At 59.5% G+C, this 23408-nt stretch overlaps 1 protein-coding gene across 1 annotated transcript in view; it reads right to left on the reverse strand.

The window, feature by feature from the left end:
* OBSCN (obscurin, cytoskeletal calmodulin and titin-interacting RhoGEF) overlaps nt 1-23408 on the reverse strand; it is a 161950-nt gene that overhangs the window by 44521 nt on the left and 94021 nt on the right. The window contains exons 47-66 of the mRNA XM_042981271.1: nt 22475-22738; nt 21873-22136; nt 20465-20728; nt 19659-19922; nt 18255-18518; nt 17453-17716; nt 16851-17114; nt 15447-15710; nt 14865-15131; nt 13747-14013; nt 13370-13642; nt 12647-12919; nt 12202-12398; nt 11672-11747; nt 5734-6006; nt 5134-5409; nt 4573-4860; nt 4098-4457; nt 2647-3020; nt 594-1458 (exon numbers count right to left, since the gene is read on the reverse strand). Coding sequence (XP_042837205.1) covers nt 594-1458; nt 2647-3020; nt 4098-4457; nt 4573-4860; nt 5134-5409; nt 5734-6006; nt 11672-11747; nt 12202-12398; nt 12647-12919; nt 13370-13642; nt 13747-14013; nt 14865-15131; nt 15447-15710; nt 16851-17114; nt 17453-17716; nt 18255-18518; nt 19659-19922; nt 20465-20728; nt 21873-22136; nt 22475-22738 — 5901 coding nt within the window. The remainder of the gene's footprint in view (nt 1-593; nt 1459-2646; nt 3021-4097; nt 4458-4572; nt 4861-5133; nt 5410-5733; nt 6007-11671; nt 11748-12201; nt 12399-12646; nt 12920-13369; nt 13643-13746; nt 14014-14864; nt 15132-15446; nt 15711-16850; nt 17115-17452; nt 17717-18254; nt 18519-19658; nt 19923-20464; nt 20729-21872; nt 22137-22474; nt 22739-23408) is intronic.

Raw genomic sequence — 23408 nt, forward strand, 5'->3', positions numbered from 1 at the left:
ACCCACTTCATAGACAACACTGAGGCTCAGAGTGGCTAGCATGTAACAGAGCTGGACTTAAACCGAGCTCTAACCCCAAATTCAGGGCTCCTCCAGCTCGGAGCAGCTGCATCCGCAGTGGCCCCAAGCTGGAGCCCAGCCAGCTCCCTGAGTCTTCAGCTGACCCAGGTCACACCGGCCCTGCCCCTCCCCCTCCCGGCCCTGCTCCACCCTCCCTTCCAGGCCCCTCTCCACCCTCCCTTCCAGGCCCCGCCCCACCTTCCTTTCCACGCCCCGCCCCATCCCATTCTAGGCTCCACCCTTTACCGCCCCAGCCCTCCTCATCCCAGGCCCCTCCCCCTTCCAGGCCCCGCCCCCTCTTTCCCTGCCCCGCCCTCCCTTTCCAGCCCCGCTCCTCCTCTTCCAGGCCCCGCCCTCTCCCTTCCTGTCCTCCCCCTCCAAGCCCTGACCCCGCCTCTCCCCCTTGTCGCCCCTCCCCCTTCCTGGTCCCGCCCCTCCCCTTCCCGCCCTTCCCCTCCAGACCCTGCCCCCACCCCTCCACCCTTGTCGCCCCTCCCCCTTCCGGCCCAGCCACAGACAGCGCGCAGACTCACCGGCGTCTGTGGTCAGCGGCCGGGGCACCACCTCCTGAGCTGCTGCGGGGGCAGGAGCCACCTTGCTGATGCGCATCTCCACCCCCCGGGGCCCCTGCTCTGACAGGCTGATGTCCACGCCGATGCCCATGGTGCCAAACATCTCCCGGAAGCAGGTGGCCGCACGGTGGGCCTCGGCAAGCGCCTCGAAGCGAATGTAGACAAAGTGCTCTTCTTCGCGGTACGTCCGCCAGTCCCCCGGCTCCTCCGGCTCCGCCGGGCCCTCGTCTGCGCTCAGGAAGATCTCTTCGTCCGATACTTCGGCCGGGCCCTTGGTGCGGAACAGGCGGTGCAGCCGCCGGGCTGCTCGGCGGAAGGCGTCATCCAGCTCGCCCCCAGAGGAGCTCTCCGCCTCGCTCTCCGTCCCGCTGACTACCACACAGGCGCTGTGGGCCACGTGGCCGAACTTGCTGCTCACCTGGCAGGTGTAGCGGCCAGCGTCTGCACGGCCCAGGCCCGTCACCAGCAGACAGCAAGTGCCGTCCCCAAGCTGGTCGATGTGGTGGTGCCGGCCGTCAGTCAGCTCCACGCCGTCCTTCAGCCAGCGAGCACGCACATCCGCCTTGCTGGACACCACACACTCCAGACGCAGGACATCCCCCACCTGTGCCTCAGTGTCCCCAAACGTGCGGGAGAACACGGGTCCTTCCTGCTGCTTCATCTCTTTGCGAACCTTGTAGCCTTTGAAGGCAGCCTGGATCTTCACCGCTGCCTTGTCCATGGACAGGTCACCCAGGTCTTCAGCCCTCAGGTTTCCCAGGGGTGGGTGAGCTGCAGGTAGCTGTTCCTGATGCTTCGGTGGCTTCCCAACTGCAGGGATCCCAAGCTGTGTGCACAGGTAAGGCGGGGAAACTGAGGCCCATGACGGAGAAAGGACAGTGCAGGGACATACAGGAAGCTGGAAGCAAAGCTCATGTTTCACTTCACCATGCTGCTCTGCCTTCTGCCTGCCTGAAATTGCATAACTTTCACAGAGGCTGGATGCCTTATGACTCCTATTGCCACCGAGAGGCAAGCCCACCCTCCCTGAAATCATTTCTAATGGTTACCTGGACAGGGACTGACAGGTTGTGAGGAACACCACAGAGAGACCAGTTTAGCTCTTAACAGCCAGGTGGATGGTGGGTGGGAGGATGCATGGGTGGTGGGAGATGGGTGGGTGGATGGTGGATGGATGGATGGGTGGGTGGGTGGGGGATGGTGGATGGATGGGTGGGTAAGTGGTGGATGGATGGATGGATGGATGGTGAATGGTGGATGGGTGGGTGGATGGGTGGATGGGGGATGGGTGGATGGGGGATAGTGGATGAAGGGATGGGTGGGTGGGGGATGTTGGATGGAGGGATGGGTGGGTGGGTGAATGATGGATGGATGGATGGATGGATGGGTGGTGGATGGGTGGGTAAATGGTGGATGGATGGATGGATGGATGGATGGGTGAATAGTGGATGGATGGATGGGTGGGTGGGGATGGTGGATGGAGGGATGGGTGGTGGATGGGTGAATGGTGGATGGATGGATGGATGGATGGGTGGTGGATGGGTGGGTAAATGGTGGATGGATGGATGGATGGATGGATGAATAGTGGATGGATGGATGGGTGGGTGGGGATGGTGGATGGAGGGATGGGTGGTGGATGGGTGAATGGTGGATGGATGGATGGATGGGTGGATGGATGGTGAATGATGGATGGGTGGGTGGATGGATGGATGGGGGGGTGGGGGGATGGTGGATGGATGGATGGATGGGTAGGTGGTGGATGGGTGGGTGAATGGTGGAAGGATGGATGGATGGTGAATGGTGGATCGATGGATGCATAGATGGGTGGGTTGGTAGTGGATGGATGGATGCATGGACAGAGAATGGATGGCAGATGAGTGGTGAGTGGATAGGTGGTTGTATAAATGGATGTTAGATGGACAGATGTATGGATAATGGAGAAATGGGTGGGCATATGGCTGATGAAGATCTGAGACATCCAGGCCTCTCTTCAAAGGCCACACTGGACACTCACCTTGCTGGCCAGTGGTGAGGTGCTGGGCTTCCCAGCCTTCTTGAGGTAGGTAACCAGGGAGGGAGTGCCTGCCCGGGACTCATCGTCAGAGCTGGTATGCGAGAGGTCGGCTTCGCCAGTGCGTGCCAGCTCGTCTGCTGTGGAGTAGTCCTCAGAGAGGTCTGGGGCCGCTTCTTCTACCTCCTGCCGCAAGCGTGGTGAACGACCATCCTCCTCGGGCAGCTCACTGATGGAGTCCAGCGTGGGTTCACGGCTCATGCGACGCTTCCGGGCCAGGGCCTCCCACAGCAGGTGCAGGTCACCCTCCTGGGCTGCCTCGGGGGGCAGGCTGGGCTGTGCAGGGGTCTCGTCGTCAGATCCCGTGGTCAGCACCACTAAGAAGGACAGGAGACTGGTCAGCAGAGTCGGGACAGACCCTCGACCCCAGGCTGGCCATGGCGGCTGTGTGGTTCCCCTCAGTAGGCCTCTGGCACCTCCCTGGGCCACCAGGGTTTTCTGGAGGTCCAGTCTTTATGAAGTTTCAGAGGCTCTGAACTGCCCTCTCAGCCTCAGCTTCCCCTGCTGAAGCCAGACTTCACCCTACCTTGGAGACCTGCACAGGAGGAGTGAGCCCAGGGGAGCACGGGGCCAGGATCAGTGCAGATGCAGTGGGACAAATAGTGTGAGGGGGTTCAGAGCACAGGGGAAGGTGGTCAGAGTGGGGAGGCTCATAGCGGGGGGTTCAGAGCACAGGGGAGAGGTGGTCAGAGTGGGGAGGCTCATAGTGGGGGGTTCAGAGCACAGGGGAAGGTGGTCAGAGTGGGGAGGCTCATAGTGGGGGCTTCAGAGCACAGGGGAGAGGTGGTCAGAGTGGGGAAGCTTATAGTGGGGGTTTCAGAGCACAGGGGAGAGGTGGTCAGAGTGGGGAGGCTTATAGTGGGGGTTTCAGAGCACAGGGGAGAGGTGGTCAGAGTGGGGAGGCTCATAGTGGGGGGCTCAGAGCATAGGGGAGAGGCCATCAGAGTAGGGAGGCTCATAGTGGGGGTTCAGAGCACCAGGTGAAGGTGGTCAGAGTGGGGAGGCTCATAGTGGGGGGGGTCAGAGCACAAGGGAATGTGGTCAGAGTGGGGACGCTCGTAGTGGGAGGTCTCAGAGCACAAGAGGTCCCTGTGCATGACGAGGAGGCTCAGAAGGCAGGGTCCGAGAGCTTAGGGGACCAGCAGTGGGTACCAAGGGATGTGTTGGCCAGGACGTGCTCAGGGAGCAGTGTGGCTTGAGGTACCAGCTCTATGATTTGTGACAAGAGACTCAGCCACAAGGGTCTGTGCATCTCCCCACCAGACCTCAGTCTTCTTTGGTGTGAGAGGGGCTCCCCAAGAGGATCAAGGAGCTAATGAAGAGGAGGGGCTGGCTTACCCCCACCGGCCCCACCCTACCCCCACCCCCACCTTAGCTGGGTCCCAAGGACACACCCTGGAAGGAGGCAGCTGCAGAGGAGGCCGGGTCTCTGGTGAGGCCACAGTGGTACTCCCCCTGGTCCTCCGCTGAGAAGCCCCGGATCACCAGCATCCGCCGCTGACCCTGGCAGAGAACCTGGAAGCGCCCGCTGGGTTGGATGACCTCCGCCCCCTTCAGCCACACCACCTCGCCTGCCTCGGCCACCTCGCACTCCAGACACACGTCCTCGCCGGCAGCCACCTGCCGGCTCTCGGGAGGGGGAGGTGTGGGAGCTGGGTGCGCAGGAACCGGGGCCACAGGCACGGGGACTGAAGACACGGGGGTGGGGACCGCAGGCACGGGGGCGCTGGCCGCAGGCACCGGCTCCAGGGGCTCTGCCGGAAACAAAGCCACTTCAGAAAGGACGCGCTGGGGCTCTCCATCTTGGGGAGGTCTGGAGCGCTCCAGGCGGGACTACCACCACCCACCTTAGGAAGGCCAGCCACTCACCGAGCTTCACTGTCTGCGGCAGGTGCACGGGCTCCCCAGCCCCCGCTGGGCCCACTGCTGCCACGCGGAAGCGGTAGGTCTCCCCGGGGGCCAGGCCGTCCACCACGCACTCAGGCCCAGGCACCAGCTCATGGCACAGCCGCCACTCGCCTGTGGCCGCCGCCTTCATCTCCACCCTATAGCCGCAGAGACCGCCGCCACCGTCGCTTGCAGGCGCCACCCAGGACAGCGTTACTGAACGGCCGCTGCGCGCCACCACCTCTGCGTCCTCTGGAGGGTCTGGGAGGCCTGCGGGGACGGAGCTGGTCAGTGGAGGCTCCTCGTCCGCGCCCGCGGGTGCCCAGCCCTGCCTGCCTGGTTTCTGATCCTGGGGTGAGAAGTGGGCACTGGCCCACGAGCCCCTGTACTTGGTGGCCCCGACCATCTGAGAGCACAAAGGTCGTGCGCTTCAGAGCCAGGAAGACAGTGTACCCTGAGCCTACCTGGATGGCAGCCTCTGGGGCTGGAACAGCAGAACCCTGGTCGCAACCTGCCTGCCCGCAGGCGGCCCAAACCACCCACCTAGTACGGTGAGCCGCGCGGAGGCCACAGCGTCGCGGGCGGCGAAGGTGACCTCGCCAGCGTGCTGTGGCTGGGCACTGCGCAGCTGCAGGGTGTGGTGGCTGCCGTCGGCGGTGACCGTCCAGTTGCAGTCGTCCGGCTGCACGGCGGCCCCGTTGATGTACCACGTCGCCTCGCCCACCGGCACCGCCTCACTGAGCGTGCAGCTGAAGCGGACCTGCCCACCAGCTCGCACGGCCGCGTCCTGCGGGGACTCCAGTACCTCCAGGCGCCAGCCTGCGGGGTCCGGGGTATGCGGTGAGCGCGCCGGCCTGGAGGCAGGGCTGGGAAACCTCCCGGCCACCAGGTCCCGCCAGCCCCGCCCCCCTGCTCCTGGCAGAGAAGAAAGTCCAGCATCTGGCAGGAGGGGTCTCAAAAGACCGACGCCCCCCCCTCCACCGCCAACGTCCTCAGCCCCCAGTCCTGTACCTCCACAGCGAGGATGCGGTGGGAGGGGTCTCAAGAGACCCCACACACCCGCTGAGCGGCAGCCGGTGGGAGGGGTCTCCAGATACACGCCCCCCCCCCCGCGAGGCCTCAGCCCCGCCCCGCACCCCTAACCTCTGACTGTGAGGAACGCGGACGTCACCACGTCCCCTGCCAGGAAGGTCACCCGGCAGCTGTCCTGCGGCCGCAGGTTTTTGAGCAGCAGCAAGTGCCGCAGGCCGTTCTCGAAGTAGACCACCTCCGCGTTCTCGGAGGTTCGCACAGGCTCGTCGTCCAGCAACCAGGTGTGGGCGGCCACCTCGGGGCGGGACAGCTGGCACTCGAACAGCGCCTCGCCGCCTTCGAGTGCGTCCACGTTCTCCAAGCCGCGCACCACTGTGTTCTTGGCTGCGGGGAAGGCGGCGGCTCAGGGTGCGCTGGGGCCCTCTGCCCCAGGGCCCCCTGCAGAGTTACGTGGAAGAGCCCACCCCCATTAGAAGGGCTTAAGGGCTGACCAGCATGTGGCCCAGTGGAGGGCAGTGCACGGTGTCCACATGGGGCCACCACGGGGGCCTCTTGAGGCCCTGCCCACTCCCATACCATCACCACGCTGGTAGCCTGCCTTGGCTGGTGGTCAGGGAGGGGATGCTTCTCCATACCAGACAGGTGAGAAGCCTCACAGGTATTCCCAAAGCTGCCCAGCCCACAGCCAGGCTCAAACCCTGCCCCCAGCAAGAGTTATATGCCCCTGCCCAGGTTGCAGTGTGGGACTCTGAAAATGGCCCCCTTTCTTCCCAATCCTCAGCCAGCACTATCAGACATGCTGGGCTGCTCCCCTCACTCACAGGGACCAGAGAGACCCCTGCCCTACTTCCCCACCCCTCTCCAGCTCTCTCGTTCGCACAGTACACCAGACTTAATAGGTGGATGTGTGTTTGATGTGTTAAGCCATGAGCTCAGGACTGGGCTTGCCTGGCCCCAACAGCAGCCCAGGCTTACCACCTGCCACGGCCCATTCCCATGATACACCGCCTGTACAGTGATGCCAGTGGGAAGTCTGAGCAACTTCCTGGAGGAGGAAGAATCTCAGGCTGGGCATGACTGAGCTGGGCAGGGCACATGTGAGGCAGGAAAGGAGAACCAGGTGACCCAGGGCTGGTCTGGATGCTGGGAAGGGTGTGACCTTGACCCACATGACTTCAGGAAGCCGCTATAGAGCCTGACCTGGGCAATGGGGGATGGGGCAACCACAGCCCCAACTGCTCTCTGGGATACATACCCAACTAGAACCTATTCACAGCCCTAGTGCTCAATCCCAGCTTATCCACAGAGTACACATGCCCTGCAGGTAGGGGCATCTGCTCTGGACACGAAGCCCCAGGGAGTGAATGGGGTAGGGCATCTCAGAGCAGACACCCCCACAGGACCCACCCATGTCCCTCTTCTGGCCACCGTCCCACTCCCGGGCTCCTCATACCACAGACCAGACTTCCCCACATCCCAGCTCTTTTCCTGCCCACATCAGAATCAACAGCACCAATGGGGGTTAGACATCCCAGATGTCAAAGCAGCAGTGAGCCCCTGCCCTTTCTGCCTCTCTGGGCTCCACTATACCCTACCCATCCCAGATGGTCTCATGCCTCAGCTGCACCCCCCGCCTCCCTCAGGTCTGGGATCAAAGGGCAGCCCCTCCCCATAGCTGCTGTCACGTCTAACTTCAGCTCCCAGAGGGACAGCCCCCTGGAGGGAGGGATTGCTGTCTATTCCGAGCTGTGCCTCCCGGGACCAGAAAAAGGTGTTTTAAAAACATCACTGTTTACAGAACCAGGACCTGCTTGTCCTGGCTTGGATGGCCCTCTCACTACCGCCTCCAGATCACTCCTCACTGGGCAGTGTTCCGATCTTCCCAACCAGGAACTGGCAGCGGCCAAATGATGTCCCTCCCCTGGGGGCTGCAGTCAACTGCCCCCCTCACCCCTGGTCCCCCACAGGGGGACCTTGCTGTGTCCCCCTGGGACACAAGGGTATCCTTGCTGTGTGCAGACAGGGACACAGGGCTCCAGTGCCCCACCTAAGATCAGGGACTCAGGGCATGCAGCCCAGTACCTCCCTCCTGTCCCATCAGGCAGCTCCAGGAAGAGCAGAGGCCTGCCTGTTGGGGCCCTGTCTTTCCAGCACGGCCACATAATGCTGACTGTCACACCCGCCTCTGCACCAGGAAGGATGGCCCCAACCACGCTGGAGCCGTGCAAGGCCTCACCTTGCACCTGCAGCAGGGCCACCACACGGGTGCCCGCAGCCTCACAAGAATAGATGCCACTGTCGCAGGGCAAGGCCGGCCTGAACGACAGCCTGGCCACGGTCCAGTCCTGCTCTATGATGACACGGCGCCCGTCAGCGCACACCTCCTGCTCGTCCATCTTCCACGTGGCCTGCACAGGCCTCGAGTACTGGCAGAGGAGCTCGGCTGGGCCGCCCTCCTCCACGGCCAGGTCCTGCATGGCACTGACCACCTCCACCGTGGGATCTGTCGGCCGACACCCCGGTCATGTGTCAGCTGGTGCAGCGTGGCTGCACCCCACCCGCCCTCTGCTCTCAGCAGCTCAGCAGCAAGCAAGCGGTGGGGGTGGGGGGCTGCGGCAGGAGGAGAACCCATCGCGGCAGCCCAGGGCCCTCCTCATGGGGGAAGCTGTGCCCTCCCTGGGGTAGATGGCACTGGAGGCTTGGCCTCTGTCAGGGCTGGGCCCTTCCTGAACCCTCTGCCTCCCTCCCCAGCCCTGGCCCAGGGCATACTTTGCCTCAGCAGGGGCACAACACCCCTGCTCAGGGTCTATGAACTCTGCTGGGCCCATGGCACCCCCAGGGGCCTCGCCAACCTCGGGGTCCCTGTCCCGTCTCAGCCTGCTGAAATCCTACTCAACAACTGATCTGCCCCTTGGACATGGGCGAATGTCTGCACTTATTCCACAGAAGCACTGAGTGAAGCCTTGTTGGCCAGCCATCCTGGAGGACCGGACACCCCACTGTCATCCTCCCCAAAGATGGATCTTTGGGATGGTCACAGGACCCCAACTGAGCCCACAGCAAGGGAAGCATTGGTGAGCAGGGACAGAGCAGGCCAGGACCAGGACCAGGAAGGGGGCTCTCACTCCCCAGCTGCCCTCTGGGAGAGCACCTGAGGGATAGACAGCCACAGAATGGTGACCAGGCAGGAAGCCAGGCCTGGTGCCCCACAGGGAGGTGGGCATGGGGTTGGCTTCACCTCTCCCCAGCCTGGCCTCCTCCTCCACAAATCGGTACAGCAGACCTCCCACCATGCCTGCCCATGGCACACGCAGAGCGATGCCCAGCTCTAGTCCTGGGGCCAGACCTGGACCCGGCACCCTGGAAGCCCGCAGCAAGCGTTCAGGGTCAGCAGATACAGAAGCGTCAGCTCAGGGCAGGGTCCCATTGGCCAATACCTTTGACCAACAACTTGGCCGTGGAAACCAGGGGCCCTGCACGGTAGGTGATGGTGCCTGAGTCAGCAACCCCCAGGCCCGAGAGTGTGAGGGAGTGGAAGGTCCCGTCACGCACGGAGATAGCACTCTGGGGACCATCCTGCAGCAGGGTGCCATCCAGCCACCAGCGGGCCTCCGGCCCCCCCGCACAGGACACCTCACAGGAGAATGTGGCCGCCTCCCCCGCAAAGACGTCCACGTTCTGCAAGCCACGTACCAGGCGTGGTACTGCCTCTGTGCAAGAGGGCAAAAGGAGGGGGTCTGGGCACCCTGGGTCTGTGGAGCCAACCTGGGGTCTGCAGAGGCTGCCTTGGGGCTGAGACAAGAGGTCCACCCAGGCCAGCTGACCCACCTTGCTTGCAGAATGAGACACAGAAACCACCCACAGCAAGCCCATGGGAGGGCAGCTTAGCCCCCCTGTACCCAACACCCCCATTGGGACATGTCCTATTTCACCACAGGAGACTGGTCACCTGCATCCACGCCCTTTTCAGGAGGCAGAGCAGACAAGCCCTAAGGCTTCAATCCTTGGGGGGTGGGTGTGGGGTGGGAAGAAGTCATGGGGCCCCCTGCTCTCATAAAGTGCGGGATCTCCCTTGGGAAGTAAGACCGCCATCCCTGGGCGTTTGGAAGTAGATGTTTCTCCTGTCCCCAGAGGTCCATTTACCCAGACGTGCCCCGAGGTCCTTCCAGCCCTCAGATTCTCAGGCCCTAATGTTGCATGGCAACTGCCCCTTGCCCTGTCACACAGTGGGGCTTGAACCCAGGGGCTTCCCAGATGCAGACGATGCCTGCTGTGTACCCCTGTACCCACCATGGCTGGGCCCTCCTGCAGAAGACCCCCCATACCCTTCCCGGGGTACACCATTGATATTCCAGCCCCCACCTTCCCTCCTATCCTTTCCCAAAAGGGCACACCTGACCGTGTCCCCACCCTACTGCATCATCTCCCCATTCTCGTCTCCAACAGAGCTCCCAAGCTTGTCCATTTACCACCTACCAGGACACCCATTTGTACCCCACCCCCATGCTCATGGCCCTCCCATAAGACCATGGCCAGGTATCTTTACATCAGTCAGCACACTTCAACTGGGGACACCAGGCCAAGAGGGGCCAAGGCACAGCCCTCAGTGGGACCTGTAAGGCTCAATCCACTCCCACGCTGCCCCCTCACAGACACCCACTCTTAAGAACACACAGGCCCTTCCTGGACCCACCTGGATCACAACACCCAGGATACTTCCCCTCTCCCATCACTCAGCTGGAGGGCACTGCACTCTGGTGCCTTTCTCAGCCCCCCAGTTCACAGAGCTGACTGCGTCTGTCCACCCTCTCAAGATCTGGGCTGGTGGGGCACCTGAGACTCAGGACACACTCCATCTCTATGTCTAACTCTACCAGCAGACTGGGGACTCCCTGATGGCACAGCTTCAGGCCCTCTCCAGGTAGAGGCATGTGGGGTAGATTGATGCCAGGTGGATGGATGGATGTCCATGGATGGATGGTGGGTAAACAGATGGATGGTAAGTGAACAGATGGATGATAGGTGGTAGATGGATGAGTGGATGGATAATGGATGAACAGATGGACAGTAAATGAACAGACGTATGGTGGACAGATGAGCAGTACATAGATGGATGAATGAAGGATGGTTGGATGAATGGTGGATGCATAAATGTTGGGTGGGTAGATGAGCAGATAAACGGATGATAAATGGACAAAAAGACAGGTGGTGAATGTGTAATGGATGAATGTGTAGATGAATGATAGATGGTGGATGGATGGATCATGGATGAATAGATGGTAGATGGATAGATGAGCAAATATATAAGTGGGTGGTGATTGGACAGATGGATGGGTGGTGGATGGAAGAGTAGATGGACAACAGATGGATAGATGGATGGTAAATGGAAGGATGGATGGATGGATGGATGGATAGTAGGTGGGTGAATGGTAGATGAATGGATAAGCATATAGGTAAACAGATGATACATGGACAAAAACATGGGTGGTGAACGTGTAGTGGATGGACATGTAGATGAATGATGGATGATGGATGCATGGGGCCAGCTTGACAACCAGGAGTAAGACAGCACAGGAGAAGCTCTCAGGGTCAGGCACTCAGAGATGACCAGCTCTGGGGACAAAGTATAACCCAAGTTGAAGGTCTTTAGGTCCTCCCTACATGCCTGGGACCTTGTATGCTGTTGTATAAAACCACATGTGTCACTTGGAAACCTGTGGATGTGCAGGCATGTATCAATGTAGACATGATTATCTACATGGCACACACAGGCGTGTGCCACAAGAGTAGACATTCACAGGGGGAAAATCCCAAAGGCCCAGGCCCACATCTCCCTCCTGTGGACAGCACTAATCCAATACTGGGATCCCACACACACTATCCTTCTGGTGTGTGACTTTAGCCATCAAGGGGTGGACGGTCACCATCCCAAGGTAAGATCACCTCTGGAAGGCATGGGTTTCTGGCCACACCACTGCCAACAGCTCCCCAACTAAGGAAATACAGACATCCGCAAGCAAGGGGCTGGTTAGGAGAGGGGGCTGCCCACCTGTGACCTTCAGCTGGGCTTCTGAGCTACATGAGCCCATTTGGAAGCTGATGGTTCCCGCATCTTCCAGGGTCACCTGAAGGAGAGAGGGGGTCTGTTCCATCTCTGCAGGCCTCCAGCCAGGTCCGAATGGAGTGGGAACCTCCCCTCCACTCCCCAGGGAGCACCATGGCTGGCCCCCAAACAGGTCCGAATGGAGTGGGAGCCTTCCCCCCCACTCCCCAGAAAGCACCATGGCTGGCCCCCAACCAGGTTTGAATGGATGGGAACCTCCCCCTGGCCATTACCCAGAGAGCACCCCAGCTGGCTCCCAGCCAGGTCTTAATGGAGTGGGAGCCTTCCTCCCCACTCCCCAGGGAGCACTGTGGCTGGCTCCCAGCCAGGTCTTAATGGAGTAGGAGCCTCCCCCACCCAGTCCCCAGGGAGCACCCCGGCTGGCCCCCAGCCATGTCTGAATGGAGTGGTAATCTATCCCCCCCCACCCACTCCCCAGGGAGCACCATGAATGGGGCAGGACCCAGAGAAGCCACCTTGTGCAGGGTGAGCAGATGCAGTGTGCCATGCTCCACGGTGATGTCATTCATCTCATTGGCCTGCAGGGGCACCCCTCCCAGGGCCCAGCGGGCCTCCTGGCTGCAGGCCCTGGATAGCTGGCACCGGAAGTGGGCGTCCTGGCCCTCACTGAGCTGTACATCCTGCAGGGGCTCCAGGATGCTCACATCAGGGACTGCACAGCGGACACACAGTGTGGGCCTCAGCATCCGGGATGCCACTGCCGACTGTCAGGGGTGCCTCCCAGCACCCCATCCCACTTCCTGAACACAAGCATGTGGGGCACCCCTCCATCACACCTCCACTGTCCCCAAGTCACCCTTCACAGGGCCGCTTCCCCACCCGTCCCTCAGACCCGGGGGCAGGGACCCTGGCATTTGTCTCTGGCATACAGAGGGCTTGAGCTTGTGTGGCACCCGTTACCTCGGACAGTGAGCTGGGCAGAGGATGTGTGGGCGCCCACGTGGAAGGAGACGGTGCCCGCATCCTCAGGGGTCACACCCTTCAGCCGCAGCGTGTGGGTGCGGCCACCCCGCACAGCCAGCTCTGTCACCTCGTTGTTCTGCAGTGGCAGGCCCTGGAGGTGCCACTCCACAGCCGTGGCCCCAGCCCGTGACACCTCACAACTGAACTCCACCTCCCCGTCGACCTGCACCTCGGCATCCTCCAGCCCCCGCACAATGGTCACCTCAGGCTCTGGGGGGTGTAGGCGATGGGGTCCCTTTACCAGCCACACCAGTGCACCAGGCCCACCTCCCACTCCCCTCCTCCAGCAAGTCTTCTTGAACATCCTCCCACTCTCCCCCTGCCACAGCCTCTATTTGCCATGCACCACCTTTGTCTCCATGACACTTAAGTCTGGGCACTCAGAAGAAGCAGAGGGGTTGTGGGGTGGGGGGCTGCCTCTGTCCACCCCCACCCTGTGGCCAACCCCAGCAGGGAGGCAAGCCCTTCAGGAAGTCCCAGGACATGCTGTCCTTCTGCATGCTGGGGCCACCCACACCAGAGTGAGCAGAAAGGAGAAGAGCCTGTAACTGCAAAGGCCTCAGAGCCACGTCCAGAGGGGTGCTTGGCCCTAGTGGGTGCCAGGCCAGGTGTTCCCCCAGGGCAGCTACCGGGGCAGTGGGTGTGGCATGGATGGCTCACCTTTGACCATGACAGAAGCCATGGTTTTCTGACCACCGGCCATGCAGACGTACTCGCCCGTGTCCTTGGCCTCCAGCCCATGGATCAGCAGCTCGCACATGGTCCCCACACGCCGTATCTCATACTTGGGACTCACATGCAGCTCCACACCCTCCTTGAGCCACTGCACTGGGACTCTAGGCTCTGCCTCACTCAGCTGGCAGCGTAGCCGGGCCACACTGCCGGCCTCCTGCTCCATGCTCTGCAGCTCCATCTGGAATGTGGGCCTAGGGGCTGGGGGGCCAGGGAGGGGTGCTTAGGGCTGATGAGCACAGTGCCCACTGCTCCCAGGGTGGGGGTGAGACCCCAGGGAGGGCAGGAGCCGCTGGGCAGCTCACCTCGGACAGAGAGGCTGGCCGTGCTCTGTGCGTGGCCCGTGTCACAGGTGTAGTGGCCAGCATCCTCCTGCTCAGTGCGGTGCACCCACAGCTCGGCAGCCCTTCCCTCCTGCACCATCTGGTACTTGGCACAAGGGAAGAGCTGCAGGGAGTCCTTGCGCCACTCCACGCTAGCACCCTCTTGGCTCAGCTCACAGTGCAGGTGGGCAGTGGCACCTTCATCCACCTCCTGGGCCTGCAGCTCCTGGAGAAAGCGCACCGGTGCAGCTACAGGGAAGCAGGGCAGCGTGAGGGCAGGTGCAGTGAGGACAGGTGCAGGGGCAGCTATGGGAGTGCAGGGAGACCACAGGGGTGCAGCTATGGGAGTGCAGGGAGACCACAGGAGTGCAGCAATGGGAGTGCAGGGAGACACCACAGGGGTGCAGCTATGGAAGTGCAGGGAGACACCACAGGGGTGCAGTTATGGGAGTGCAGGGAGAGACCATGGGAGTGCAGTTATAGGAGTGCAGGGAGAGACACGGGGTGCAGTTATGGGAGTGCAGAGAGACCACGGGTACACCTGTGAGGTGCAGGGGGACCAAGGGTGCAGCTATAGGAGTGCAGGGGGACCAAGGGTGCAGCTATGGGTGCAGGGAGACCACAGGTACAGCTATGGGGTGCAGGGGGATCATGAGGGTGCAGCTATGGGAGTGCAGGGAGACCACAGAAACAACTATGGGGTGCAGGGGGACCATGAGGGTGCAGCTATGGGAGTGCAGGTAGAGACCACGGGGGTGCAGCTATGGGAGTGCAGGGAGAGACCACAGGAGTGCAGCTGTGGAGTGCAGGGAGACCACAGGGGCACAGCTGTGGGGATTAGGGAGAAAGTGAGGGCAAGACCCAGGGTTCCCACAAGGGTGCATGGGGGAATCACAGGGGTGTGGCTGCAGGGGGTAGGGGTAACCTCAGGGGCTCAGCTACCAAGGTAGGAATCATGGGGGCTAAGGCTCCCACTAGGCCTGATATGTCTACAGAAGCTCCTATCCCCCAAGGGACTCCCAGGGAGGCGCTGCATCCCAGAGGCCCAACCCAAAGCACAAGGGACTTGCCCCTGGGACAGGTGTTGCCTTGGGGCCCACCTGTAACGGTGAGGGCAGCACTGGTGGCTTGGGGTCCACAGGCACAAGTGTACTCGCCCGCGTCCTCTCTGCGCAGGTCCCACAGCACGAGCTCCGCAGTGTAGCCCCGCTGCCGAGGCTCCCAGCGCCCATCAGCCTGCAGCTCCAGGCCACCCTTGCTCCAGGCCACAGCAGCATTGGGCTGGGAAAGCTCACACCTCAGTGTGGCCGAGGCACCCTCCTCAGCCTGCACGCTCCTGAGTGGCTCTCTGAATACCACCTGTGGGGCTGCAGGGAAGCGGTGCAGAGGGGAGACACACTCAGCCCAAAGGGGAGCACCCACACCCAGCTAGGCCCAATGAGGGCAGGAAAGCTGGACAGGTTGGGGTAAGGTGGGAGGGGGACACCAGGTGGAGATTCTACCCCACCAGCAGGATGACCACGTGAGGCCACGAGGATGGGGGTCAGTGAGCAGACTAAAACGACTGGCCAAGTGAGTGGACACGGCACAGAGCAGGTAAGAGCCCATGACACAGTGGTGATGCACAGACATATACAAGGACAGGCATGCGTGCAGTCCACCTGGCCACACACAGTCTTTACCCCTGATGGTCACCGTGGCTGACGTTCTCTCCTGCCCGCACACACACGAGTACTCCCCGGCATCTGCCACGGCCAGGTCACGGATCTCCAGCTCACACACCGTCCCATCCTGTCTCAGGCTCACTCTGTCCCCGGCTCTGAGGGTCTCAGACCCCTTCTTCCACTCCACGGGGACCGCCTTGCTCAGCTCACAGCGCAGCGTGGCCGTGGCCCCTTCCATGGCCTCTTCCTTCCTCAGGCTCTTTGTGAACTTGGCGGGCAGGGCTGGGGAGAGCCAAGGATCAGGAGGACTCCAGGCTGTCTCGAGGACTCTATGTCCAGGACGAGACACCCACAAGCACCACACAAACTGCCCAGAGCCAAAGCAAGAATGAGTGAATGGAGCACAGAGTGGGTGAGGAAACAGTCCAGGAAAGGCAAACACAAGCCTGGACACAGACACCAGAACAAATACTTGACAAGGAGATGGAGGCTGGGAGTTCCCAGGGGGACACAGCTGGAGAGACACAGATGCTCAAAGAGTCTGACAGGGAGAAGGTGGTGATAATGGACAACATGCAGACACCAAGACATTGGCCCACGTGGCCACACATGATCTTTACCCTTGACAGTCAGCATGGCCGATGTCCTCTCCTGCCCGCACACACACGAGTACTCCCCGGCATCCTCCATGGCAACACCACTGATCTCCAGCTCACACATGTGTCCGTCCTGCCTCAGGCTGATTCTGTCCCCAGCTCTGAGGGTGTCAGAGCCCTTCCTCCACTCCACAGGGGATGCCTTGCTTAACTCACAGTGTAGCTTTGCCGTGGCCCCTTCCGTGGCCTCTTCCTTTCTCAGGCTCTTTGTGAACTTGGCAGGCACAGCTGGGGATGGTCAGAAAGACACAGACACAATCACAGTCTCTGAACACATGGATGAGAAAAGACACTAACAGCACAGAAAAGACACAAACCAAACTGGACATGGGCCATGTGCTGGATGTGCAGAGCACACACTGTGGGTTGTGGCTTCCCTCAGACCGGCTTATATACAGCGTGGCTGTGGCCTCTTTGATGGTTCATCAAGCCTCATACTTTGTATGACTCTGGCTAGCATGGCTGGAGAGTCGGACACAGAATGGAGAATTGTTGAGGGCAGGACACAGTAGCACAGAGGACAAGACAGACTCCCACAGGACAACAGAACTACCAGGGACTGAGAGGTCAAAAGTGGCTTGGATGCTGGCTTCTCTTGGTTCATACAACCACCCAGGGAAGGGGAGACATTTCACGAAGTACCAGTGCAGGGTGACATCAGAGAATGTGGGAGACAAAGAACGTGAACATGGAATGAGTGCACATGGACATCACGAGTCACTTGGACACTAGATCACAGCTCTGCTTGGCCACACACAGTCTTTACCCCTGACGGTCACCGTGGCTGACGTTCTCTCCTGCCCGCACACGCACGAGTACTCCCCGGCATCTGCCACGGCCAGGTCGCGGATCTCCAGCTCACACACCGTCCCATCCTGTCTCAGGCTCACTCTGTCCCCGGCTCTGAGGGTCTCAGACCCCTTCTTCCACTCCACGGGGACCGCCTTGCTCAGCTCACAGCGCAGCGTGGCCGTGGCCCCTTCCATGGCCTCTTCCTTCCTCAGGCTCTTTGTGAACTTGGCGGGCAGGGCTGGGGAGAGCCAAGGATCAGGAGGACTCCAGGCTGTCTCGAGGACTCTATGTCCAGGACGAGACACCCACAAGCACCACACAAACTGCCCAGAGCCAAAGCAAGAATGAGTGAATGGAGCACAGAGTGGGTGAGGAAACAGTCCAGGAAAGGCAAACACAAGCCTGGACACAGACACCAGAACAAATACTTGACAAGGAGATGGAGGCTGGGAGTTCCCAGGGGGACACAGCTGGAGAGACACAGATGCTCAAAGAGTCTGACAGGGAGAAGGTGGTGATAATGGACAACATGCAGACACCAAGACATTGGCCCACGTGGCCACACATGATCTTTACCCTTGACAGTCAGCATGGCCGATGTCCTCTCCTGCCCGCACACACACGAGTACTCCCCGGCATCCTCCATGGCAACACCACTGATCTCCAGCTCACACATGTGTCCGTCCTGCCTCAGGCTGATTCTGTCCCCAGCTCTGAGGGTGTCAGAGCCCTTCCTCCACTCCACAGGGGATGCCTTGCTTAACTCACAGTGTAGCTTTGCCGTGGCCCCTTCCGTGGCCTCTTCCTTTCTCAGGCTCTTTGTGAACTTGGCAGGCACAGCTGGGGATGGTCAGAAAGACACAGACACAATCACAGTCTCTGAACACATGGATGAGAAAAGACACTAACAGCACAGAAAAGACACAAACCAAACTGGACATGGGCCATGTGCTGGATGTGCAGAGCACACACTGTGGGTTGTGGCTTCCCTCAGACCGGCTTATATACAGCGTGGCTGTGGCCTCTTTGATGGTTCATCAAGCCTCATACTTTGTATGACTCTGGCTAGCATGGCTGGAGAGTCGGACACAGAATGGAGAATTGTTGAGGGCAGGACACAGTAGCACAGAGGACAAGACAGACTCCCACAGGACAACAGAACTACCAGGGACTGAGAGGTCAAAAGTGGCTTGGATGCTGGCTTCTCTTGGTTCATACAACCACCCAGGGAAGGGGAGACATTTCACGAAGTACCAGTGCAGGGTGACATCAGAGAATGTGGGAGACAAAGAACGTGAACATGGAATGAGTGCACATGGACATCACGAGTCACTTGGACACTAGATCACAGCTCTGCTTGGCCACACACAGTCTTTACCCCTGACGGTCACCGTGGCTGACGTTCTCTCCTGCCCGCACACGCACGAGTACTCCCCGGCATCTGCCACGGCCAGGTCGCGGATCTCCAGCTCACACACCGTCCCATCCTGTCTCGGGCTCACTCTGTCCCCGGCTCTGAGGGTCTCAGACCCCTTCTTCCACTCCACGGGGACCGCCTTGCTCAGCTCACAGCGCAGCGTGGCCGTGGCCCCTTCCATGGCCTCTTCCTTCCTCAGGCTCTTTGTGAACTTGGCGGGCAGGGCTGGGGAGAGCCAAGGATCAGGAGGACTCCAGGCTGTCTCGAGGACTCTATGTCCAGGACGAGACACCCACAAGCACCACACAAACTGCCCAGAGCCAAAGCAAGAATGAGTGAATGGAGCACAGAGTGGGTGAGGAAACAGTCCAGGAAAGGCAAACACAAGCCTGGACACAGACACCAGAACAAATACTTGACAAGGAGATGGAGGCTGGGAGTTCCCAGGGGGACACAGCTGGAGAGACACAGATGCTCAAAGAGTCTGACAGGGAGAAGGTGGTGATAATGGACAACATGCAGACACCAAGACATTGGCCCACGTGGCCACACATGATCTTTACCCTTGACAGTCAGCATGGCCGATGTCCTCTCCTTCCCGCACACACACGAGTACTCCCCGGAATCCTCCATGGCCAGACCACTGATCTCCAGCTCACACACAGTCCTATCCTGCCTCAGGCTGACTCTGTCCCCAGCTCTGAGGGTCTTGGACCCCTTTCTCCACTCCACAGGGGCCACCTTGCTCAGCTTGCAGCACAGCTTGGCTGTGGCCCCTTCTGTGGCCTCTTCCTTCCTCAGGCTCTTTGTGAACTTGGCAGGCATGGCTGGGGATGGTCAGAAAGACACAGACACAATCACAGTCTCTGACCACTTAGACGAGACAGGACATGAACAGCACAGAGAACATACAAACAAAACTCGATGTGGGCCACATGCTGGGTGTGCTTGTGGGTTGTAGCTTGTGGGTTGTGGCTTCCCTCAGACTGGCTTATGTAAAGTGTTGCCATGGCCTCTTTGGTGGCTCCTCTAGCCTCATACTTTGTATGACTCTGTCTAGCCCAGCTGGGGAGTCAGACACAAAATGGAGCATTGTTGAGGGCAGGACACGATACCACAGAGGACAACACAGACTCCCACAGGACAACAGGATGAGATGTGACCAAGGGGTATATGTGGCTGGGATTCTGGCTTCTCATGGTTCACACAACAACCCAGGAAGGGGAGATACACCACGGAGTAATGGGTATAGGGTGACCCCAGAAATTGTGAAAAAGAATGTGAACAGGGAATGAGAGCACATGGACATCGCAAAGTAAGCTGGACACTGGATCACAGTTCCGCTTGGCCACACACGGTCTTTACCCTGGATGGTCAAAGTGGCTGATGTCCTTTCCTGCCCACACACACACGAGTACTCCCCGGCATCCTCCACAGCCAGGTCATGGATCTCCAGCTCACATGCTGTCCCATCCTGCCTCAGGCTGACTCTGGCCCCAGCTCTGAGGGTCTCAGAGCCCTTCATCCACTCCACGGGGACCGCCTTGCTCAGCTCACAATGCAGCATGGCTGTGGCCCCTTCTGTGGCCTCTTCATTCCTCAGGCTCTTTGTGAACTTGGCAGGCATGGCTGGGGATGGTCAGAAAGACACAGACACAATCACAGTCTCTGAACACATGGATAAGACAAGACACTAACAGCACAGAAAAGACAGAAACCAAACTAGACATGCGCCATGTGCTTGCTGGGTGTGCCAAGCACACACTGTGGGTAGTGGCTTCCCTCAGACCGGCTTATGTACAGCGTGGCCGTGGCCTCTTTGATGGTTCATCAAGCCTCATACTTTGTGTGACTCTGGCTAGCATGGCTGGAGAGTCGGACACAGAATGGAGAATTGTTGAGGGCAGGACACAGTAGCACAGAGGACAAGACAGACTCCCACAGGACAACAGAACTACCAGGGACTGAGAGGTCAAAGGTGGCTTGGATGCTGGCTTCTCTTGGTTCATACAACCACCCAGGGAAGGGGAGACATTTCACGAAGTACCAGTGGAGGGTGACATCAGAGAATGTGAGAGAGAAAGAACGTGAACATGGAATGAGTGCACACGGACATCACGAGTCACTTGGACACTAGATCACAGCTCTGCTTGGCCACACACAGTCTTTACCCCTGACGGTCACCGTGGCTGACGTTCTCTCCTGCCCGCACACGCACGAGTACTCCCCGGCATCTGCCACGGCCAGGTCGCGGATCTCCAGCTCATACACCGTCCCATCCTGTCTCAGGCTCACTCTGTCCCCGGCTCTGAGGGTCTCAGACCCCTTCTTCCACTCCACGGGGACCGCCCTGCTCAGCTCACAGCGCAGCGTGGCCGTCGCCCCTTCCATGGCCTCTTCCTTCCTCAGGCTCTTTGTGAACTTGGCGGGCAGGGCTGGGGAGAGCCAAGGATCAGGAGGACTCCAGGCTGTCTCGAGGACTCTATGTCCAGGACGAGACACCCACAAGCACCACACAAACTGCCCAGAGCCAAAGCAAGAATGAGTGAATGGAGCACAGAGTGGGTGAGGAAACAGTCCAGGAAAGGCAAACACAAGCCTGGACACAGACACCAGAACAAATACTTGACAAGGAGATGGAGGCTGGGAGTTCCCAGGGGGACACAGCTGGAGAGACACAGATGCTCAAAGGGTCTGACAGGGAGAAGGTGGTGATAATGGACAACATGCAGACACCAAGACATTGGCCCACGTGGCCACACATGATCTTTACCCTTGACAGTCAGCATGGCCGATGTCCTCTCCTGCCCGCACACACACGAGTACTCCCCGGCATCCTCCATGGCCACACCACAGATCTCCAGCTCACACATGTGTCCGTCCTGCCTCAGGCTGATTCTGTCCCCAGCTCTGAGGGTCTTGGACCCCTTTCTCCACTCCACAGGGGATGCCTTGCTTAACTCACAGTGTAGCTTTGCCGTGGCCCCTTCCGTGGCCTCTTCCTTTCTCAGGCTCTTTGTGAACTTGGCGGGCATGGCTGGGGATGGTCAGAAAGACACAGACACAATCACAGTCTCTGAACACATGGATAAGACAAGACACTAACAGCACAGAAAAGACAGAAACCAAACTAGACATGCGCCATGTGCTTGCTGGGTGTGCCAAGCACACACTGTGGGTAGTGGCTTCCCTCAGACCGGCTTATGTACAGCGTGGCCGTGGCCTCTTTGATGGTTCATCAAGCCTCATACTTTGTGTGACTCTGGCTAGCATGGCTGGAGAGTCGGACACAGAATGGAGAATTGTTGAGGGCAGGACACAGTAGCACAGAGGACAAGACAGACTCCCACAGGACAACAGAACTACCAGGGACTGAGAGGTCAAAGGTGGCTTGGATGCTGGCTTCTCTTGGTTCATACAACCACCCAGGGAAGGGGAGACATTTCACGAAGTACCAGTGGAGGGTGACATCAGAGAATGTGAGAGAGAAAGAACGTGAACATGGAATGAGTGCACACGGACATCACGAGTCACTTGGACACTAGATCACAGCTCTGCTTGGCCACACACAGTCTTTACCCCTGATGGTCACCGTGGCTGACGTTCTCTCCTGCCCGCACACGCACGAGTACTCCCCGGCATCTGCCACGGCCAGGTCGCGGATCTCCAGCTCACACACTGTCCCATCCTGTCTCAGGCTCACTCTGTCCCCGGCTCTGAGGGTCTCAGACCCCTTCTTCCACTCCACGGGGACCGCCTTGCTCAGCTCACAGCGCAGCGTGGCCGTCGCCCCTTCCATGGCCTCTTCCTTTCTCAGGCTCTTTGTGAACTTGGCGGGCAGGGCTGGGGAGAGCCAAGGATCAGGAGGACTCCAGGCTGTCTCGAGGACTCTATGTCCAGGACGAGACACCCACAAGCACCACACAAACTGCCCAGGGCTACAGCAAGAATGAGTGAATGGAGCACAGAGTGGGTGAGGAAACAGTCCAGGAAAGGCAAACACAAGCCTGGACACAGACACCAGAACAAATACTTGACAAGGAGATGGAGGCTGGGAGTTCCCAGGGGGACACAGCTGGAGACACACATATGTCCACGGAGTCTGACAGGGAGATGGTGATGACCTAGCAACAATATGCAACACCAAGACATTGGCCCACGTGGCCACACATGATCTTTACCCTTGACAGTCAGCGTGGCTGATGTCATCTCCTGCCCGCACACACATGTGTACTCCCCGGCATCCACCACAGCCAGGCCACGGATCTCCAGCTCACACACGTTTCCTTCCTGCCTCAGGCTGACTCTGTCCCCAGCTCTGAGGGTCTCAGACCCCTTCCTCCACTCCACGGGGGCCACCTTGCTTAACTCACAGCACAGCTTTGCTGTGGCCCCTTCCGTGGCCTCTTCCTTCTTCAGGCTCTTTGTGAACTTGACAGGCAGGCCTGGGGATGGTCAGAAAGACACAGACATAATCACTGTCTGAGCACTTAGACAAGACACGACATGAACAGCGAAGGTAACACACAAATCCAACTGGGCATGGGCTAAATGCTAGGTGTGCTAAATGTGCTGTGTGTTGTGGTTTCCCTCAGCCCAGCCTGTGCACAATGTGGCTGTGGCCTCTTCTGTGGCTCCTCAGGCCTCATACTTTTTATGACTCTGGCCAGCATGGTTGGGAAACAGCCAAGAAGCAGGGAGCTCAGTAGGCTCTCTGGGCACTTGTGTCCAAGATGGTACCCACACAAGGATCCCACAACTGCAGAGGGCCATGGGGCTTATGAGATACACATGCACCAACAGGAGGGGGCAAATGGCCTTGCAGAAACAAGGGGCACAAGGACTGACACCAACAGCAGGACATGTGCTGGATAACAATAAGGATCCAGGAGACCCTGAAACCACAGTTGAATAGAGACAAATGCCCACGAGTCCTACACAGAAGATGGTGATATGGTGACAATGTGCCCACATCGAGCCACTGGTCCACATGGTCACAAATGGTTTTTACCCCTGACAGTCAGCGTGGCTGAAATTCTTTCCTGTCCGCACACACACAAGTACTCCCCGGTGTCTGCTAAGGCCAGGTCACAGATCTCCAGCTCACACACCATC

The sequence above is a fragment of the Panthera tigris genome, chromosome A1 (genome assembly GCF_018350195.1).
Source record: "Panthera tigris isolate Pti1 chromosome A1, P.tigris_Pti1_mat1.1, whole genome shotgun sequence".
Classification (NCBI taxonomy): domain Eukaryota; kingdom Metazoa; phylum Chordata; class Mammalia; order Carnivora; family Felidae; genus Panthera; species Panthera tigris.